We start from the raw sequence: 17,200 nt of genomic DNA on the forward strand, positions 1-17,200 counted from the left end.
TTAAACATTTGGGTACGTACTTCATGTGGGAACATTCAACTTAGGCATGTTCTTCATGTCTCAAATTGGTCTTCAATATTGTTTACAAAACGACGGCTGATTTTTCAAAGGGGAAGCACTCTTACGGTCTTACATAAGTATTTTACCCAACTATTTACACGCTTGGAGATGCGGCCATTTTTTTCATGCTGACATTACGATGTAATCTGATTTTTTATTATTATTTATCGCGGATGAGAAATGGATCGTTTCTTGATTAAAACTTGCACAACAGGCCCTGAAAAACCCGACAATGAGTTCAAGAAATGAAAAACAAAAGCTGAAAGGGACCATGAGTATGATTAAAAAAAACATCTTTTATATAATGTTCTAGAGCAAGGTGGCAAAATATTACTCCCTGAAAGAACTTTTTTCAGTTTTAAAATGGAAGGCAGTTTTGGTATCAATAAAAGAGGCCTGAAAAAAAGATTTTTTTTCACTTTTGTTGTTTGTTTGGGCAAGTGAATTTTCTAAGTTTACTTGTCCGTGGACAAGTAGAAAAAAAATTGATTTCCACACCTCTGATGTGGATTTAAACATTTCTATATCTGTAAATTAAAGGTTGTTTTCCTAATTACTGACATGATTGTTACTTTTATATTGATTGTCTTCTGAAGAAGCATATCAACTAGGGCTGTCATAATTGTATTAATAATTGAGTTATTTACCACTTTAAGGATTTATTGAGTAATCGTTTATAATAGATTCATAAGAACATAAGAACTATACAAACGAGAGGAGGCCATTCGGCCCATCAAGCTCGCTTGGGGAGAACTAAACTAATAGCTCAGAGTCGTTAAAATCTTATCTAGCTCTGATTTAAAGGAACCCAAAGATTCAGCTTGCACTACATTATCAGGAAGGCTATTCCATACTCTGACTACACGCTGTGTAAAGAAGTGCTTCCTTAAATCCAGCTTGAAATGTTCTCCCGCTAATTTCCACCTATGGCCACGAGTTCGTGTATTTAAACTAATGCTGAAGTAACTATTTGGTTGAACAGCATCCAAACCTGTTAGAATCTTATATACCTGGATCATGTCCCCCCTCAGTCTCCTTTGCTTGAGACTGAACAGATTTAGCTCAAGTAACCGTTCCTTGTATGACATTCCTCCAGACCAGGAATAATTTTTGTGGCCCTACGCTGCACCTTTTCTAAGGCCACAATGTCCTTTTTAAGATATGGTGACCAAACCTGCACACAATATTCTAGGTGAGGTCTCACCAAGGAATTGTATAATCTTAGCATTACCTCCCTTGACTTAAACTCTACACACCTGGAGATATACCCCAACATCCTATTGGCCTTTTTTATTGCTTCCCCACACTGGCGAGAATGGGACATGGAAGCATCAACATACACACCAAGGTATTTCTCATGATAAGCTACCTTTATTTCAGTGACACCCATGAAATACCTGTACTTTATATTTCTGCTCCCTAGATGGAGTACCTTACATTTATCGACGTTAAATTTCATCTGCCAGGTATCGGCCCAGTCACTAATTAAATCAAGATCCCGCTGTAGCTGCTGAGCCACTAATTCAGTAGCTGCTACACCACCCACCTTGGTGTCATCTGCAAATTTCACCAGTTTACTGTATATATTGGTATCCATATCATTTATATGCATCAGCAGGAACCAACCAACCATTGCAGGGTCACACATTCGTATTTCTTTGTTGCAATACATTAGCCCTCTCCTGGTCTGGTGGAATATCACTGCTAAATATGTGTACCGACTGCGACCATCCACAGTCAAATGTAGTATGAATTCAAGCTGCAGAGGGGAAGATCCTCAGCCAAAAAGTGCACGTAGAAAAGTAAAGTAAGAACTAGGCTGTACACACAAAAAGTAGCAGAATGCAAGAACAGTGCTACCTGCTGCACTCCTGTGCCACTCTAACAGGCTTATACAATGTTGGTATTGCATTTCATGCACATGCAATTGTCACATCACAAGGACCATGATAGTGTGCTGGGTTCAAAACAATATCTTTCGCTAAAACATTTTTGGTCAGTCAAAGGAAAGAAAATTTAGCAAGCTTTGCAAATCTAAAAATGGCTCCTTTTCATAATTATCTAGTATTTTTTATTTTAAAAAATCAGTTCTGCATGTGCTTTCTGAAACTCATTATCATTCTAGTCATTCTAGCTGTTTGACTCAGACATGAGCCGTTCATGGGACATGAAGGTTGGCAGACTATAACTCATAAATGCATAAAAAGTATGTACAGTGCTAGTTTGGAGGACACCAAGTGTGTTTACAGCAGCCTCTTGATATCTCACAGTGATCTTTGTATGTTGTGGTTCTTGTATCTTTTTGTACCATAAACTGTGCTAAAATTAAACATTCTTCGCTCGCCTTGGGGACCAAAACATTTGCGCAATTTTCTAGATCGTAGGGGGCCTGCTGTCCTAACCCCTGCAATGTAGAAGGGTTGATTATCACCAAAGTCATGTATTTCCTGTCTGATTTTTGAGTTTTGGATTACTACTTCATGTTTCATTCACACAGATGCAAGTCTAGAATGTTTTTAGCTCCAGGGTAGAAGCTCATCAATCTTCGAAATATTGCTTGAGTACCTTTACGATGGATGGATGGATGGATGGGAAATCTGTGGTCTTGAATAGGTTCTAAACTTAAGATTAATCACATCTTGGGTGGTATAATTGATTACAGTATTTTACCTTGGAAATCTTGTACTTAAGAACATAAGAAATTTACAAACAAAAGGAGGCCATTCGGCCGATCAAGCTTGTTTTGGGAGAACTTAACTAATAGCTCAGAGTTGTTAAAATCTTATGTACCCAGGGTTGTAGCCTGCACTACTTGAACAGAAAGATTATTCCGTACTCAAACTAAAGAACTAACTAGAAGAAGTGGTTTCTCAAATTCAGTTAAAAATGTTCTCCCGCTAATTTCCACCTTTGGCCATGAAATCAAGTATTTAAACCAATATTGAAATAGCCATTTGGCTGAACAGTATCCAGACCTGTTAGGATCTTATATACCTGGATCATGTCTCCCCTTAATCTCCTTTGTGTGAGGCTGAACAGATTCAGCTCAGCTAACCTCTCCTCATAAGACATTCCTCTAAGACCAGGAATCATTCTTGTAGTCTGACGTTGCACCCTTTCCGCGGCAGCAATATCCTTTTTAAGGTATGGTGACTTCTGATAAAATTGAGAAACCTTGCAATTACATTTGGTGATTTTTTTTTTTTCTAAATTTGTATTTAAAGGTGTTGTCTGTCAGCATATAAAATCTCCAGCATCAGGGGAACAGGAGAAGAAAAGACACCTGAAAAGACAACAAACTTCTCTCCATTCTGCCATAGTTTGTAAAAAGTATGTAAGGCCTCATGCTCAAAGAACTCCCATGTTTTAGTATTGCTATCATGTGTGTGTGCAGTATGAGTAGCATGACATGCTTTTTGGTATATTTATTTATTTATTTTCTCCCAACAGATCCTCTTTTCAGATGAATTCACCTCAGGAGATCTTGCACTGTCTGTCCAAAAAAATATCACCACTCCATTTCACTTTGGTTGAGATAAAAAAAGATGGAGTTTTAAAGGCTGCCCAACAGATTTTGAGACAGAATGACTTTGACCCACACCACACCATGACTGTGACTTTTCCTGGAGATAAACTGCACAGCGAGGATGTTGGTTCTGGGAACCAACGCCGGTTTTTGAGGCTTCTGGTGCAGGACTTGCAAAACTTGTCAGTCTTTCAGGGTCCTGAAAACAAGAAAAACTTAGCTTTGGATTCTCAAGGTAAAATACTGCTATACTTTTGTTTTTTGGGGGGTGGAGTGGTAGGGGGTAAAAGTAACTTAATGTCTTCATTAGGCAAGAGTAAAATATTTATTTCATGATTTATCATGATAATGGTTTTTGATGATTCACTGCAGTTCGATTCATAAAATCCTGAGATCCATGCTGTCAATTTATGCCTTTTCCTCATGACTTTGAAAATACTTTTACTGAATTTTACTTAATAAGGGGCAGGTTCAGGCTCATAGGTCACCAACAGACTTTTGGTGTGTTCCGTTTGCCTTCAGATCCGAGTTTCATTTGCCAAGATTACATATGCTAAAAACTCGGAGAAAACCAAGTCGATGCATTCCATTTGCCACAGAAAAAGCAATACCATGGACCTATATCAAAAAGCAAGATTTTTTTGCTGAGTCGGACAACTTGTTGGATTTAAGGCACCTCAGTTTAAATGACCTTCATTTTCGTTCACTTACAATTAGCTCGAACTACCTTAAATCAGACAAATAATCCGACTAATCAAGCTTGGTTAATTGTTAGCCATTGTTAGCAATATCAGTTGATAACACATTACGCTCGGTGCTTTACATATAAAACTCCGTAGCAACACGTCCACAGGTAAGTTGGACGGTATAGTGTGTGCGACTGATTTAATGAGCCACAAATGAGTAGTAGTGCTTAAACTACAACTTTCACTTCTGTTGATAAAGGGTGCAGCCAACTTGGATTCTGAACTCGGGATCCTCTGTGCTGCTCCAAGATATTTCTCAGATCTCCGAGAAACTTGAGTGCGCATGTCGTAACTTCCGGCTTCAAATTTCGGAATCTGAGTTTCGAGGGCAAATGGAACGCACCATTTACTACCTGACTTTACAAATGAGTTTTCTCCAAAGTCTCAAAATGGCTTGTCCATGAGTGACCACAGCAAAATTCAATACTCACTTTTCTGGCATTCATACAGTAAAGGGACCTGGAAAAACAGAGCATTATATCCAAAGTCCGTTATATCCATGTGCTGTATGCCCAGAACACAACTACAGTATACCATTTCCTCATGCCACACCCCAACAGACACATTTGTGGTATAGATTATTATATTGTACATGTAGTGATCTAACTTTACCTGACCAGATGCGTGACTATTATTAATAATCCCGACTACGTATCTGCGCTGGATATCACCGGCTTGAAGGCAGAGCCTGTGTGTCCATTATAGCTAGACAAAACTACAGCTAAAAGCGGCCCTGGGGACCAAATTGTTTGTCCGTTATAATCAAAATTCTGTTTTAAGCGAGTCCACTATAACGGGATTTTACTGTATGTTTTAAAAAAACCAAACCAGGAATTTTTTGAGATGCACATTGACCATTTTGTGTTTCTAGCTTATTTGCTATGTGTGCTAAAGCTTGTTAATAGCTATGACAAGAGATGATCTCTGCTGTAACAAGATACTGGTTTAGTATTTTGAGTTGAAAGCAATTCTTGCATGTATATGGATAAATACTTCTCTAGTGTGCAGAAAATTGTAGAACAAGAATGTTTACATTCAAGCTCAGTCTTGTTGGTTATGATCAGTATTCATCCGAAAAGCTGATTTGATTAACTCAGGTCTAGTCAGTGCTCACCCCCACTTTGGGTGAATGCTTATCTCTAATTTATTTGATGATCACATTTCTGACTGGCAAGGTTTGGATGCCCATTTCAATAGGTTGTGTTAATTTGCTTTGCTTATTCTGCAGCTCTACGAGATGACCTGTATTTTGATGCAGGATGCATTCTGGCTCTAAGTCTTGTCCATGGGGGACCACCGCCAAGGTTCTTCTCTAGAGCTTTGTACAAATGCCTTTTCAATTTTCCCAGCGATAGCCGCCTGACAGTGAGAGACATGGTAGACACCGTTTTAGCAGAAAAAGTGAAGAAGGTATGCAAAAACAAGTCTGCAGTGCATCAGTTCTGATCCTTATCAGTTTGAAATCAGCATAGTTATGGAGGTTTATTGAAATTTATTTATAAATGTCCACATTTCCCCCCAGATAAGAGATGCCCGATCTTTAAAGGAATTAAAAGAGGCAGTCAGTTCCTCAACAGAATATCTGAAAGTAGCTGGATGTTTCAGACAAGTTAATTGCCTTTCTGACAAACAGCAGCTAGTGGATGATATTGTGACCTTTCATTTTATAACAAGAATGCAATTACCACTTCAAAGGTTAGTACAAAAGATATTTTCTGAATGTGTGTTTAATTGTAATGGAGAAATATCAATTTTATTAATTCAGATCATCTTAAATTTTTTATGAGAATTTTTTCATATTTTTTGGAGTAAAACTACTGAATGTGTTGAATCTGTACAAATACAATGAAGATTTAAAATTTAATGCCGTTACCATTCATCTGCGATTAATGTATTCATCAAACTTCATTAAGTTTTCTTGGGAAGATGATGTTCTTTTGAATTTGAACTTTGAACTTTGTGTCTGTTTTTCGTAACATATCGTCACACTTTCTACACATTTCCCCTGTTATGCAGTGTTTGATTGTGTTTTGAAAAAATGTAAATCATGTAGGCTACTGTAAACTCCAGAATGAAAGAGAGCCTAAATGGGCCCATCAGTGTGGAAGTTGAGCACTAGGGGAACGAGACAACTAATTGAAAAGATAAAAAGGCCACCTATTATTTGACACCTCTGTCATTGGCCGATTTGCAGCCACATCCACACTAGGTATGCCATACATACTCCAACAGTTTACAGTACATGACAGTGTACATGACATATTTCGTTTTTGTGGTATGAATCTTCACATGTGCATTCTTCTTGGACTTTTTAATTAAATTTTTTTGTTTCATGTACTACATGGAATACATCGTCTCAACATAGCATCTCCATCTCTGTTTAATAGAATGAGAAATTTCTATATTTTTCACAGTATTAGAAGTAATACCATTGAAATTTTTAAATACCAAAGCCATGATACTGTCATACTACCCAAGCCTAGAAACTGCTTGGTTCACATAATGCTAATGTGTTTATTTTGTGTTTTAGATTTCGTGAGGGTCTGAATACTTTGGGTCTCTTTGAACAAATCCAAATGTTCCCTGGACCGTTCTGTGATCTGTTTTGCTCCTCATCTGAAAAGATGTCAGCTGGCACAATGGATAGCCTGTTCTCTGTCCAGTTCTCTGTTAATGAGGAGAAGAAAAAGAAAGAACGAACAGTAGTGGGTTTCTGGAGGCAGTACCTACATGAATGTGAAGGTACGATATATGAAACTTTATAGATGCTGTAATTTTCAAGGCCCTATTATACTTATTTTCACTCTTCATAATTTTATTTTGCGGTGTACTAGAATAGATTTATATGCTTCAACGTTACAAATAATTCTTTTTCATACTGTACATCTCAATTCACTATGTCTATAATCACTGAAATATACAGATGGAGCTTTTAGCTTCACCTCCAGTGAGCCCAGTGTGATTGATTATCGTATCCTACACGTTCTGCCCCTGCCTGCAGTCTGCAGACAGATCCTTGCAGGTTGGCGCTCAATATGGCTTGTGCTATGTGGTGACCTCACCATGTCACAGAAGTAAAGGCTGGAATTTGAACGAGGCATTTCAGGAAGATTAGAAAAGTGTGTTTTCTGTAGTTCTGATGAGTTACTCCTTTTGGTGTGTGTGCTTTTGGGCCTTAAAACTCTGCAGACCATTTACATGCACATAAAGCTATTTTACACAAAAAAGGACAGGGGAAAACTAAAAGCATAATGGGGCCCTTTTAAATTTCCTCAGTGACTCCTCCCCGTATGAAACGAGTGTGTTTGACTGATGTCAGGGTCTTGTATTTCAATAGCCCATGTTGACTTCTTGTCTTTCAGAGGGCAGATGTGCAACAACATTAGAGGATATCCTCATTTTTGCTACTTCAGCAGATGCAGTCCCTGCAGTAGGATTTAATCCTGCCCCCAGTCTGTCATTTCTACACCCACAAATCTCCGTAGGTGTGTTTCCTGAACGCCATCCTAGCTTCAACCACATTGTGCTTCCTGTGCTCACCTCATATGAGATCTTTAAGAAACACATGGAGTATGCAGTATGTCAGCTTACAATGATGCAGACTCTATAATATTTTTGTTGCTAAACAGTATAAAGGGTCATCATATGTTAGAATTCACAATTTTTTTTAATTATCTGCAATCTTAAGGATATGGCATAGTCATTTTCATACCGACCATGCAATTAGCCCTTTTTTTCCAGCATTAATTTCTATAAACACTGAACTCACTGAGCTTTAACAATAAAAAAAAATCACCTGATTTTTATTCTTGTGGTTGTATGGTATATTTCTACATGTGTTCATTTACATTGTAGTGTTACATATATAGAATCACATGTTGAGTAGAATTAAATTTCTATTAATTACCAGTTAGATATCTATTTGTAGCTTTGTAGATTATTGAAATGGTATCAAAAAATGTCTAGTCTTTCTCGATTATTTTTACAATGGTAATGTTTTTTTTTGTTCTTTTTTATTGACCAATTCATTTTTCTGAAGGTTGCAAGTGTATATTTCTGAAATGCAATATAAATAACTTTTAAAGATAATCTCTGTTACTGCTAGTTTTTGTTTTTATCTTATCACACTATAGTTTGTTAGAATAGCTGTAATGGACAGAGTTTCATTCAGTTAGTCAGTCTGCTGATGGCACTTTACAGATGACCTGCATCCAAACTGAGGATATGTACTAGGGCTGTTTTATTTATGCTAGATGAGGTATGGTTTTTCACATATATTATGCATGCAGTAATGCGGTTAGTTTTATTTTATTTTTTTTGCTTTGTTTTACTGATAATGCTGCACATCCCTGTTTTGTGTTTTTATGCTAATTGAATATGAAGGTTTTGAGAGGACTGATCTTAATTTTAGTGATCTAGCTTCTCAATACTATGTTCTAAGACGTTCATGTGAAGTAGCAGCTCTGTTGTTAGTGTCTGAAGAAACCACCATCTAGTATAGTGTGGAAGTGTAATTCTTTAGGGATTGCAGTAATTGCCCATTCCTGCTACTTCACTATTAATTGCTTTAATATTGCTATTAAAAGATCTGAATATTAATTCATCTGGTGTAAATCTGTTTGTAATTGAAAGTTAACTCTCCAACCTATAGACCATTATGCTCCTTTTCAGGAGGATGTTCTGCATGCCTGGTTTAGAAGCTACAGTGAGCTTTCCTCTATTCTGATATTAGAGTGGGGTGGGAATGGCATAAGAGTGCTAGCTGCTGAAACTGTAAAAACACAGTATAACAGTTATTTTTAAATAATTATTAAAAACAAAACGTTAAAAGCAACTGCATTGTTGGTGCCTAAATATTTTTTTTTTCCTGCTGGATTACTGCTCTATTGAATTTACGTCTAACGTAGTAATACAATTTTTGGTAGACTCCTTTGTAACCATTGTTTACTCATCCTAGCTGCACGTGTAGTATTTAAACTTTAAAATATTCTCATTGAGGGTGGCATGGTGGTGCAGTGGTTAGCACTGTTTCATCACACCTCTGGGACTCAGGTTCGAGTCTCCGCCTGGGTTACGTGTGCGGAGTTTGCATGTTCTCCCCATGTCGTCGTGGGGTTTCCTCCGGGTACTCCGATTTCCCCCCACAGTCCAAAAACATGCTGGCTAATTGGACTTGCTAAATTGCCCGTAGGTGTGAATGGTGTGTGAGTGTGCCCTGCGATTGGCTGGCCTCCCATCCTGGGTTGTTCCCTGCCTCATGCCCATTGCTTCCGGGATAGGCTCCGGACCCCACGCAACCCAGTAGGATAAGCGGTTTGGAAAATGGATGGATGGATGGATGGAATATTCTCATTATATATTTTAATCTGATTTGTTGGATTGTAATGGGGTAACTTTTGATATGATAATTGTGTGTTTGGATATGGATAATGGATAAATATCATATAAGCTTAGTTTTGAGATAAAAATTAACTAAGATCTTTCCTGAATTTTAAAACCGAAGTGAATATTCCTTCTTTGTAAGAGGCCTGATGAGATTATTTTGTGAATAATTTAGTCCAGTCCTTTGAGACCTCCAGTCATTTCACCTTTTTGCTGTTTCCATCACTCCCAACATATTCGTACCAGGTATTTCGAAATCTTGATCGGCTGGAAAATGGCCACAAGAAAAAATGTGGACTGTCTTGGGGTCCCAGAGAATGGTGCTGGGTAACACTGATTTAATTAGTACACATCTACCCATCCAGGCATCTTCAAAGCATTTCATCTGGTGTGGGCCATAGTGGCTTTGATCTCATGTTATTTGTTACTTGTGAGCGAGAACTGAAACTACTTAAACACAGTCACTACAGCTAGACCCCTGTTCCCACACCGCTACCTGAAAGGAACATTGCACTCTTTTTCCCCAGAGTTCCATAGTTTTGGGTTTGGAGGAGCTGGTTTTCATCTTGTAACTTGCCATCAAACTGCTCAAGAGTCAATGTTGTCGAAGGTCCACACCTATTCCAACTAACCATAACTTTCTTCCAGTCATGGAAAACACATGGAAACAGAAAATGTAAAATGTCCTGGAAAATCTTGTACTGTCCTAGAAAAATAATAATCCAGCAAACAAATAATATTGCCATATGAAGTTTTGAATATGTGAATTGCTTTCGGCTGGAATGTGGCTGCAACCGCAAAGTGATCACATCATGAAATAGTATTATGGTAGAAAGCAAGTTCTATGTATCAGAGCCCCTGTGGAATTTTCGGGATATAACCTAACATTATAACTAAAGAGGCTGAAACGCAAAATATTGTAAGTTATCTTTCAAATACAAATATTAACCACTGCTGGCTGGTATCAGGTAGTGTTTATTGGTTTTACAGATAGATGTTAACCATTTTCATGTATATTTAAGACAAAAAAACAGGATAGAAAGTAACAAGAGAAAACAGGTGTTATCCAAAACATTGCTTTCACTTGGATGTATTAAAGTTAAATGCTCTACATTTCTGTCTGCTTTATTCTTAATATCTGAGATGATTTCCTAGAGAAGTTATTTCAACCATAGTATGCACAGCTTTTAAATAAGACTTCCACAGTGAGAAATATTGGTGTATGGCGCAACCCCAACCTGTCATACCAGCTAGCGTAAATCATGAATTAATATTTCCTGGAATATGATCAGTAGAAAAGAGTGGGAACCCTCACCAATTGTGATGACACAGATCAATGGAGTTGAATCACCATCTCAATCGATTCACCACAATGCATTTTCTCACCCTTCGAAAATAGCTGTGTGACGCTGCCGCCCCTACAATTGGCATAAATAAAAATTCCATCGTATTTGGTTAGTGCTACATTTAAGCCGCAAAAATTAAGATTTGTGCTGCTTTTGTTTTAAAGATAATAGCTAATTTTCCCAGACAATTACGTAACCCAGCCCCCCTACAAAGGTGTTCGGCCACGAAACTGGGCTTGTTCGTTAGTGATGCCTTTGTGCTACAAAAAAAAAAAAAATTACTTTGAGATATTAAAGGTTTTTTGTAAAGGTCAAAAGTTCAACCAGCCCCCCTACAAAGGCGTTCGGATGTGAAACCAGGCTCATTCGTTAGTGCTGCATTTGTGCTGCAGAAATCACTGTCCTATCCGTTATATTTTTTGAGATATTACTGAATATTTACACAGGTCACCAAAAGTTTACCCAGCGCCACTAAAACAAGCGTTCGGATCTAACATTGGGGTGGTTCGTTAGTGCTGCGTTTATGCCTGTTTGTGCTGCAAAAATAAGATGTGCTGCTTCATTTTAAAAGATATTCCAATATTAATATCCAGCTTCATGAAGCGTCAAATTTTCCGTGAGTTTTTGCACTTGTTTTAAATTTAATAATCCACAATTTACAATATGACTTTGTAGAAATATTACTGTTGTTTTTCAGTGTTTCTGTAAATGTCTGTGCATGTAAAATAAGCAATACCATCTGACATAAAACATGTTCAGTATATGTAGGGCAGTAGCTCTAATGTACCGCTAAATGGCATCATGGTATGACTTATTTTGGCCACTATCCATCTATAGGTTAGCTCCGGGACTCCGTAGTCCTTATGCAGGTTTCGACTGGATGGCATTATATTCTTTAGTTTGTTCTCACTACCCAGAAAGGTAAGCAGTGTTAATGGCCGCTTTCCTTTAATATTAAAATATCAGAGCTACGACTGCCCACCCATCTAATTTATTAATATATTCTGTTAAATGTGAGGTTCAGATGCAGACCGTGTGGTTTGCAGTATTAAGTTTGATGTTTTGGTAGTGTATTATTATCTGTAACTTTGGTTTGTTAATTGGTAGTCTGAAGGCTATGTGCCGCTAACAAATTACAAATGAGCTGGCTGAACTTTTGACCTTTACAAAAAATCTTTAATATCTCAAAAGCTATAAAAGATAGGACAGTGATTTTTGTGGCACAAACGCAGCACTGACGAATGAACCTGGTTTCACGACCTGTGTGAAGTTGGCCACCCATATGTTTCAGATTTTAACTAAATTGGTCTCAATCGTATGTGCCGCGTTTGTGCTGGATTGTGCCATTAAAATTTCTGTTTGCTGTTTTAGTTTCTGAGATATAAATGTTTGTTTACATGGTGATGTAATCAGCATGAAGTTGGCCCCCCATTTGCATCTGATTTCCACCAGATCGATCGCAATTGTGTGTGCTCCGTTTGTGCTGCATTAGTTTCTGAGATATTTTTCTGAGTTAACACATTAATAACAGAACAGACAATTTTTAAACGGCACAAACTACTGAGACTGGTTCTGAGGCAAATGGGTGGCTAAAGTTAACAGCGGAGTCACATGACCATATAAATAAGCAATATCTCTGCACTGAAGCAGCACAAAGGACAGTTTTAACGGCAGAAATACCGCACAAACAATTAGTTTGGTCGAAACCAGATGCAAACGGGGTTTGGGGGCAACCTTACAAACATTAATATCTCAGAAACTAAAGCAGCACAAATAACAGTTTTAATGGCACAGACCAGCACAAATGCAGTAAACACAATTGCGATCGGTTTGGTGGAAACCAGACACATATGGGGGGCTAACTTCACGCTGGTGTCATGTGACCATGTAAACAAACATTAATATCTCAGAAACTAAAGTAGCACAAAGGATTGTTTTCACTATACAAACCAGCACAAATGCCACACACAATTGTAGTTGGTCTGGTGGGAATCAGACGCAAATGGGGGGCCAACTTCACGCTGATGACATCACCATGTAAACAAACATTTATATCTCATAAACTTAAACAGCACAAACAAAATTTTTAATGGCACAGTCCGGCAGAAATGCGGCACATACAATTGAGATCAGTCTATTTGAAGTCTGAAACTTATGGGTGGCCAACTTCACGCAGGTGGTTTCATGTCTGAACGCCTTTGAAGTGGGGCTGGTTGAACATTTGACAATTACAAAAAACGTTTAAAATCTCAAAAAGTAAAAGAGAGAAAACACTTTTTGCAGCACAACCCCAGCACCAACAAACGAGCCTGGTTTCACGCCCGAACGCCTTTGTAGGGGTGCTGGGTTACGTAATTGTCTGGAAAAAATAATGGCTATTATCTTTAAAACGAAAGCAGCACAAATCTTAATTTTTGTGGTACAAATGTACCACTAACGCAGCATTAACCAAATATAATGGAATTTTTATTTGTGCCGATTGTAGGGGGGCCAGCTTCACACAGCTCTAGAAAATACATTTATTGTGGGGTTAGTATTCCAAACAGTGATTACAGAATATCCTTTGCTATACGTAAGGTTGTCCAGAGGATGCTGATGTTTTGGAATTAATGTTGTACCCCTAGTTAAAATTATTATGGTATAGCATGACAAAGAATCTAAAATGGTTATATCATTTGTGCTGTTATTTATCATGGTTTAAATGATGATGTGACAACACATTAATGATTGGTGCAAGTGATGTTAATAGTGTATTGTAAACTCCACAACAAAAAGAACATGTTTAGCCACATGGACACATTTTGAATTCAATAAAATCTATTGAGAACAACACACCAATCTTTAGAGCATTTGGAGATGCTCATAATAACCAAAACAGGCAACCCATCAAACTTTATACACCTTTCATCACATTACACCACAATGCAGAATGTGAGTTGTTTTTAGGCATATAACCAAGTAACAGGCTCCTTAGTTTCAATTAACAAATAGTTGATAGAGATAAATCTGGCCCGCTGACTGAGTAAAGATTTTAAAAGTTGTGGGCCATATAGAAACAAGGGGCTTGTAGTGGAATGATAATTTGAGTCACCTGTGCTAAGAGAATGCAGTTACAGTTATACACACCATGTCAATGGTTGCTGTGCAAGTAAAAAACATACACAATGTATTTCATGTGAATAAATTACACAAAAAAATCATGTTTTTATGTTATTTATTGTGTGGCAGAGATGGTGTTTGGGGGGCAATTAAAGGGGCACTTTTATGCTCCTTTTCACTATTGGGTAATTTTAGTTTTGGGTTCTACTTAAATAGACTTGCATGCTTCAGTGTTCCAAAAAACAGATGTTTCTCTTAATGTACATCTCTATTCACCTTCTGTTTGAAATGCTCAGGGTGTTTCTCAGTATAAATATTGACCTAATATTTCCCATCCATTCATTTTCCAAACCGCTTATCTTACTGGGTCGCGGGGGGTCCAGAGCCTATCCCGGAAGCAATGGGCATAAGGCAAGGAACAACCCAGGATGCGGGGCCAGCCCATCGCAGGGCACACTCACACACCAGTCACTCACACATGCACTCCTACGAGCAATTTAGTAACTCCAATTAGCCTCAGCATGTTTTTGGACTGTGGGGGGAAACCGGAGTACCCGGAGAAAACCCCACAACGACATGGGGAGAACATGCAAACTCCACACACATGTGACCCAGGCGGAGACTCAAACCTGGGTCCCAGAGGTGTGAGGCAACAGTGCTAACCACTGCACCTCCATGCCGTCCCCTAATATTTCCCAAATAAAGCAAAAATCATGAAAGCCAGGGTATTTAAAGTTAGATGACTGTTAATGACTATCCATTACAAGTAAACTGAAAATAACTGACTAAACTGTGAATTGAACTCGGGTATTGCACAGTTTGAGTTAAGTTGCCTGAAGTAATAAATGCAACAATTTTAATGAATAAATGCAAGCCAGTTTTATGAATGACTCAATTTCAGTTTATTTCTTAGAGCCATGTTTCTTGTATACTTAAAATATTTAAGATTTGAACTTGGTACAGGAAATACAGATCTATGTTTTTCTCATAATGTATTCCAGCAAGTGCGTAGCAACAATCATATACTTATGACATAACACTTGTCTTTCAACACATTCACAGGGATGTCCTGACACCATTATTCTCAGTTAGGTTAACGGAATGGAAAATTTAATATTAAGCAGTGTATAACACTATGTGCAATATTATATTTTAAACCCGTGGCATGGTTATTAGGCAGACAGACATTTTGCATAATTCAGTAATGCTTAGGTTCTTGGAAAGAGAGAAAAAAAAACAAAAGAACACATTGGAAATGCATGTGAAATGGGATTATGCAATCAAGGAACAAAGCTAGAGCCTCTGCATTACAGGATTTTAAGTCTTCTATTATCTGTGCTTCACAAATGCTCCTTTTTAAAGAGCTGTTCATGCCTAATGGATTATATGATTTCCTATTGAGCACATTGAATAGGAAATTGAGAACAAATCGAAATTCAGCTAATTATGTTGGTCAAGGTTTGTCCCAGATATAATTATACACAGACTCTGCAGTTGCTCCCCATCTAACAAGCAACCTATATAGCAAGCCACAGACTAAACATACAAACACTAGTTTCCATGGTATACAGATTTGATGAGAATGTAACAGTATTCATAGTTCATTCAAAATAAAAGGAATCGTCATCCACCTTCCTCCAAAAACAGAGGAAGGCAAATAGTGCAAGATTTATGATCATGTATTTAATGTATTTTAAAAATATATTTATATCAAAATATAAAAATATTCATTATGTATATGTGTAAAATAGACTTTCCCTGAATAAGAAATTCCAATAATGTTTAAACAGTGGAGCTGTCATTTCTAATAATGAAACAAAGAAAATCCATTCAGATCAATTCAAATTATTATGTTTCATTATCATATGAATGATTTCATTGTAATGCAAAAACATCTTGTTAGGCTCAGACACCTTACAGTTTTCTTGAACTCTCCAAAGACTGTGACAATAATGCAGATGCTCCAGACAGATTTTCTGCTCATTTTTATTTTGAAAGTGTAGTGTGAAAGCTCAAAAATACCCAAAACTACACTTTGCCAGGCAAATGCATACTGACAAATAGCAGGCTATATGAAAACCAATTTTATTTAACTCCATTACGCTTTATATGTATGTGTGTGTATGTGTGTGTGTGTGTATATATATATATATATATATATATATATATATATATATATATATATACACATACACACATACACATTCAGAGAGAGAGAGAGAGACAGCCCAAAATCAGACAATGATACATAAGAATTTTGATAAAGCAAATATTTTCTAATTTAGTTCTTAGTAAATAGTATTTAGGTCATAGGGAAACACTTTCTTTTTTGGCTTATATGTCACCGATGTATGAAAAACAGGCATTTATCCCACCTCTGGCAATGTTGAACGTATCACATAGGCTGAGGAGTTGCATGAAAGCAAACATAAGTGTGCATGTGAAAATTAAATCTAGACCTCACCATAAAATAACATTAAGGTTCCCTCCCCCCACTTGAGAATGAGATCACATGTATTAATCACTTTCAGGAGCCACCATTTCAAAATCACAGACACCTCTTGTCGGCAATGACAGGATGTCACCATCTCTACCGGGGCAAGGAACTGGAGTCCCATCTGTTCCACTCTTCACAATCCGAGCTGTGCACCAGCACAGACATCTGGGCCGAGAGGGCTGGAAACGCCTGAACTTGATCCAACAATCCTGTGAGAAGAAGCACCTTCTTCCAACACCTTGGCTATATGTTAACAGTAAAAATGATACCACTTCATTCTTTTACAATTATGAAATAAATAGGCCAAATAACATACTCTTTTTATGACTAAAAATTACCAGCTTACGCATTCTCATCACTTCATTTTTGCAAATGATGCCTTTAAAATCCTGTTAGACAAAGGGGGCATCTAAATTTTTTATTTTAACCCTTTTAAATTATATTTGGTGTAATTTATCACTACACTTTGTAGTAGTGTTTAAATCATATGTGTAATGTAGTTTTGTAATAACTCCAATTTATATTTAATAAAGCCAAATAAAAA

The 17,200-nt window shown here is 37.4% G+C and overlaps 1 protein-coding gene across 2 annotated transcripts in view; it reads left to right on the forward strand.

Annotated features, from left to right (window-relative positions):
- g2e3 (G2/M-phase specific E3 ubiquitin protein ligase) overlaps positions 1–8,931 on the forward strand; it is a 56,757-nt gene extending 47,826 nt beyond the window's left edge. For both annotated transcript variants that reach the window (XM_048974935.1, XM_048974936.1), the window contains 6 exons: positions 3,285–3,390; positions 3,511–3,821; positions 5,561–5,742; positions 5,855–6,027; positions 6,863–7,074; positions 7,695–8,931. In XM_048974935.1, the coding sequence (XP_048830892.1) occupies positions 3,285–3,390; positions 3,511–3,821; positions 5,561–5,742; positions 5,855–6,027; positions 6,863–7,074; positions 7,695–7,942 (1,232 nt within the window). In that variant the 3' untranslated portion in view covers positions 7,943–8,931. The remainder of the gene's footprint in view (positions 1–3,284; positions 3,391–3,510; positions 3,822–5,560; positions 5,743–5,854; positions 6,028–6,862; positions 7,075–7,694) is intronic.
- The last annotated feature ends 8,269 nt before the right edge of the window (positions 8,932–17,200 follow it).

Source organism: Brienomyrus brachyistius, chromosome 14 (genome assembly GCF_023856365.1).
Source record: "Brienomyrus brachyistius isolate T26 chromosome 14, BBRACH_0.4, whole genome shotgun sequence".
In the NCBI taxonomy this organism is placed as follows: Eukaryota; Metazoa; Chordata; class Actinopteri; order Osteoglossiformes; family Mormyridae; genus Brienomyrus; species Brienomyrus brachyistius.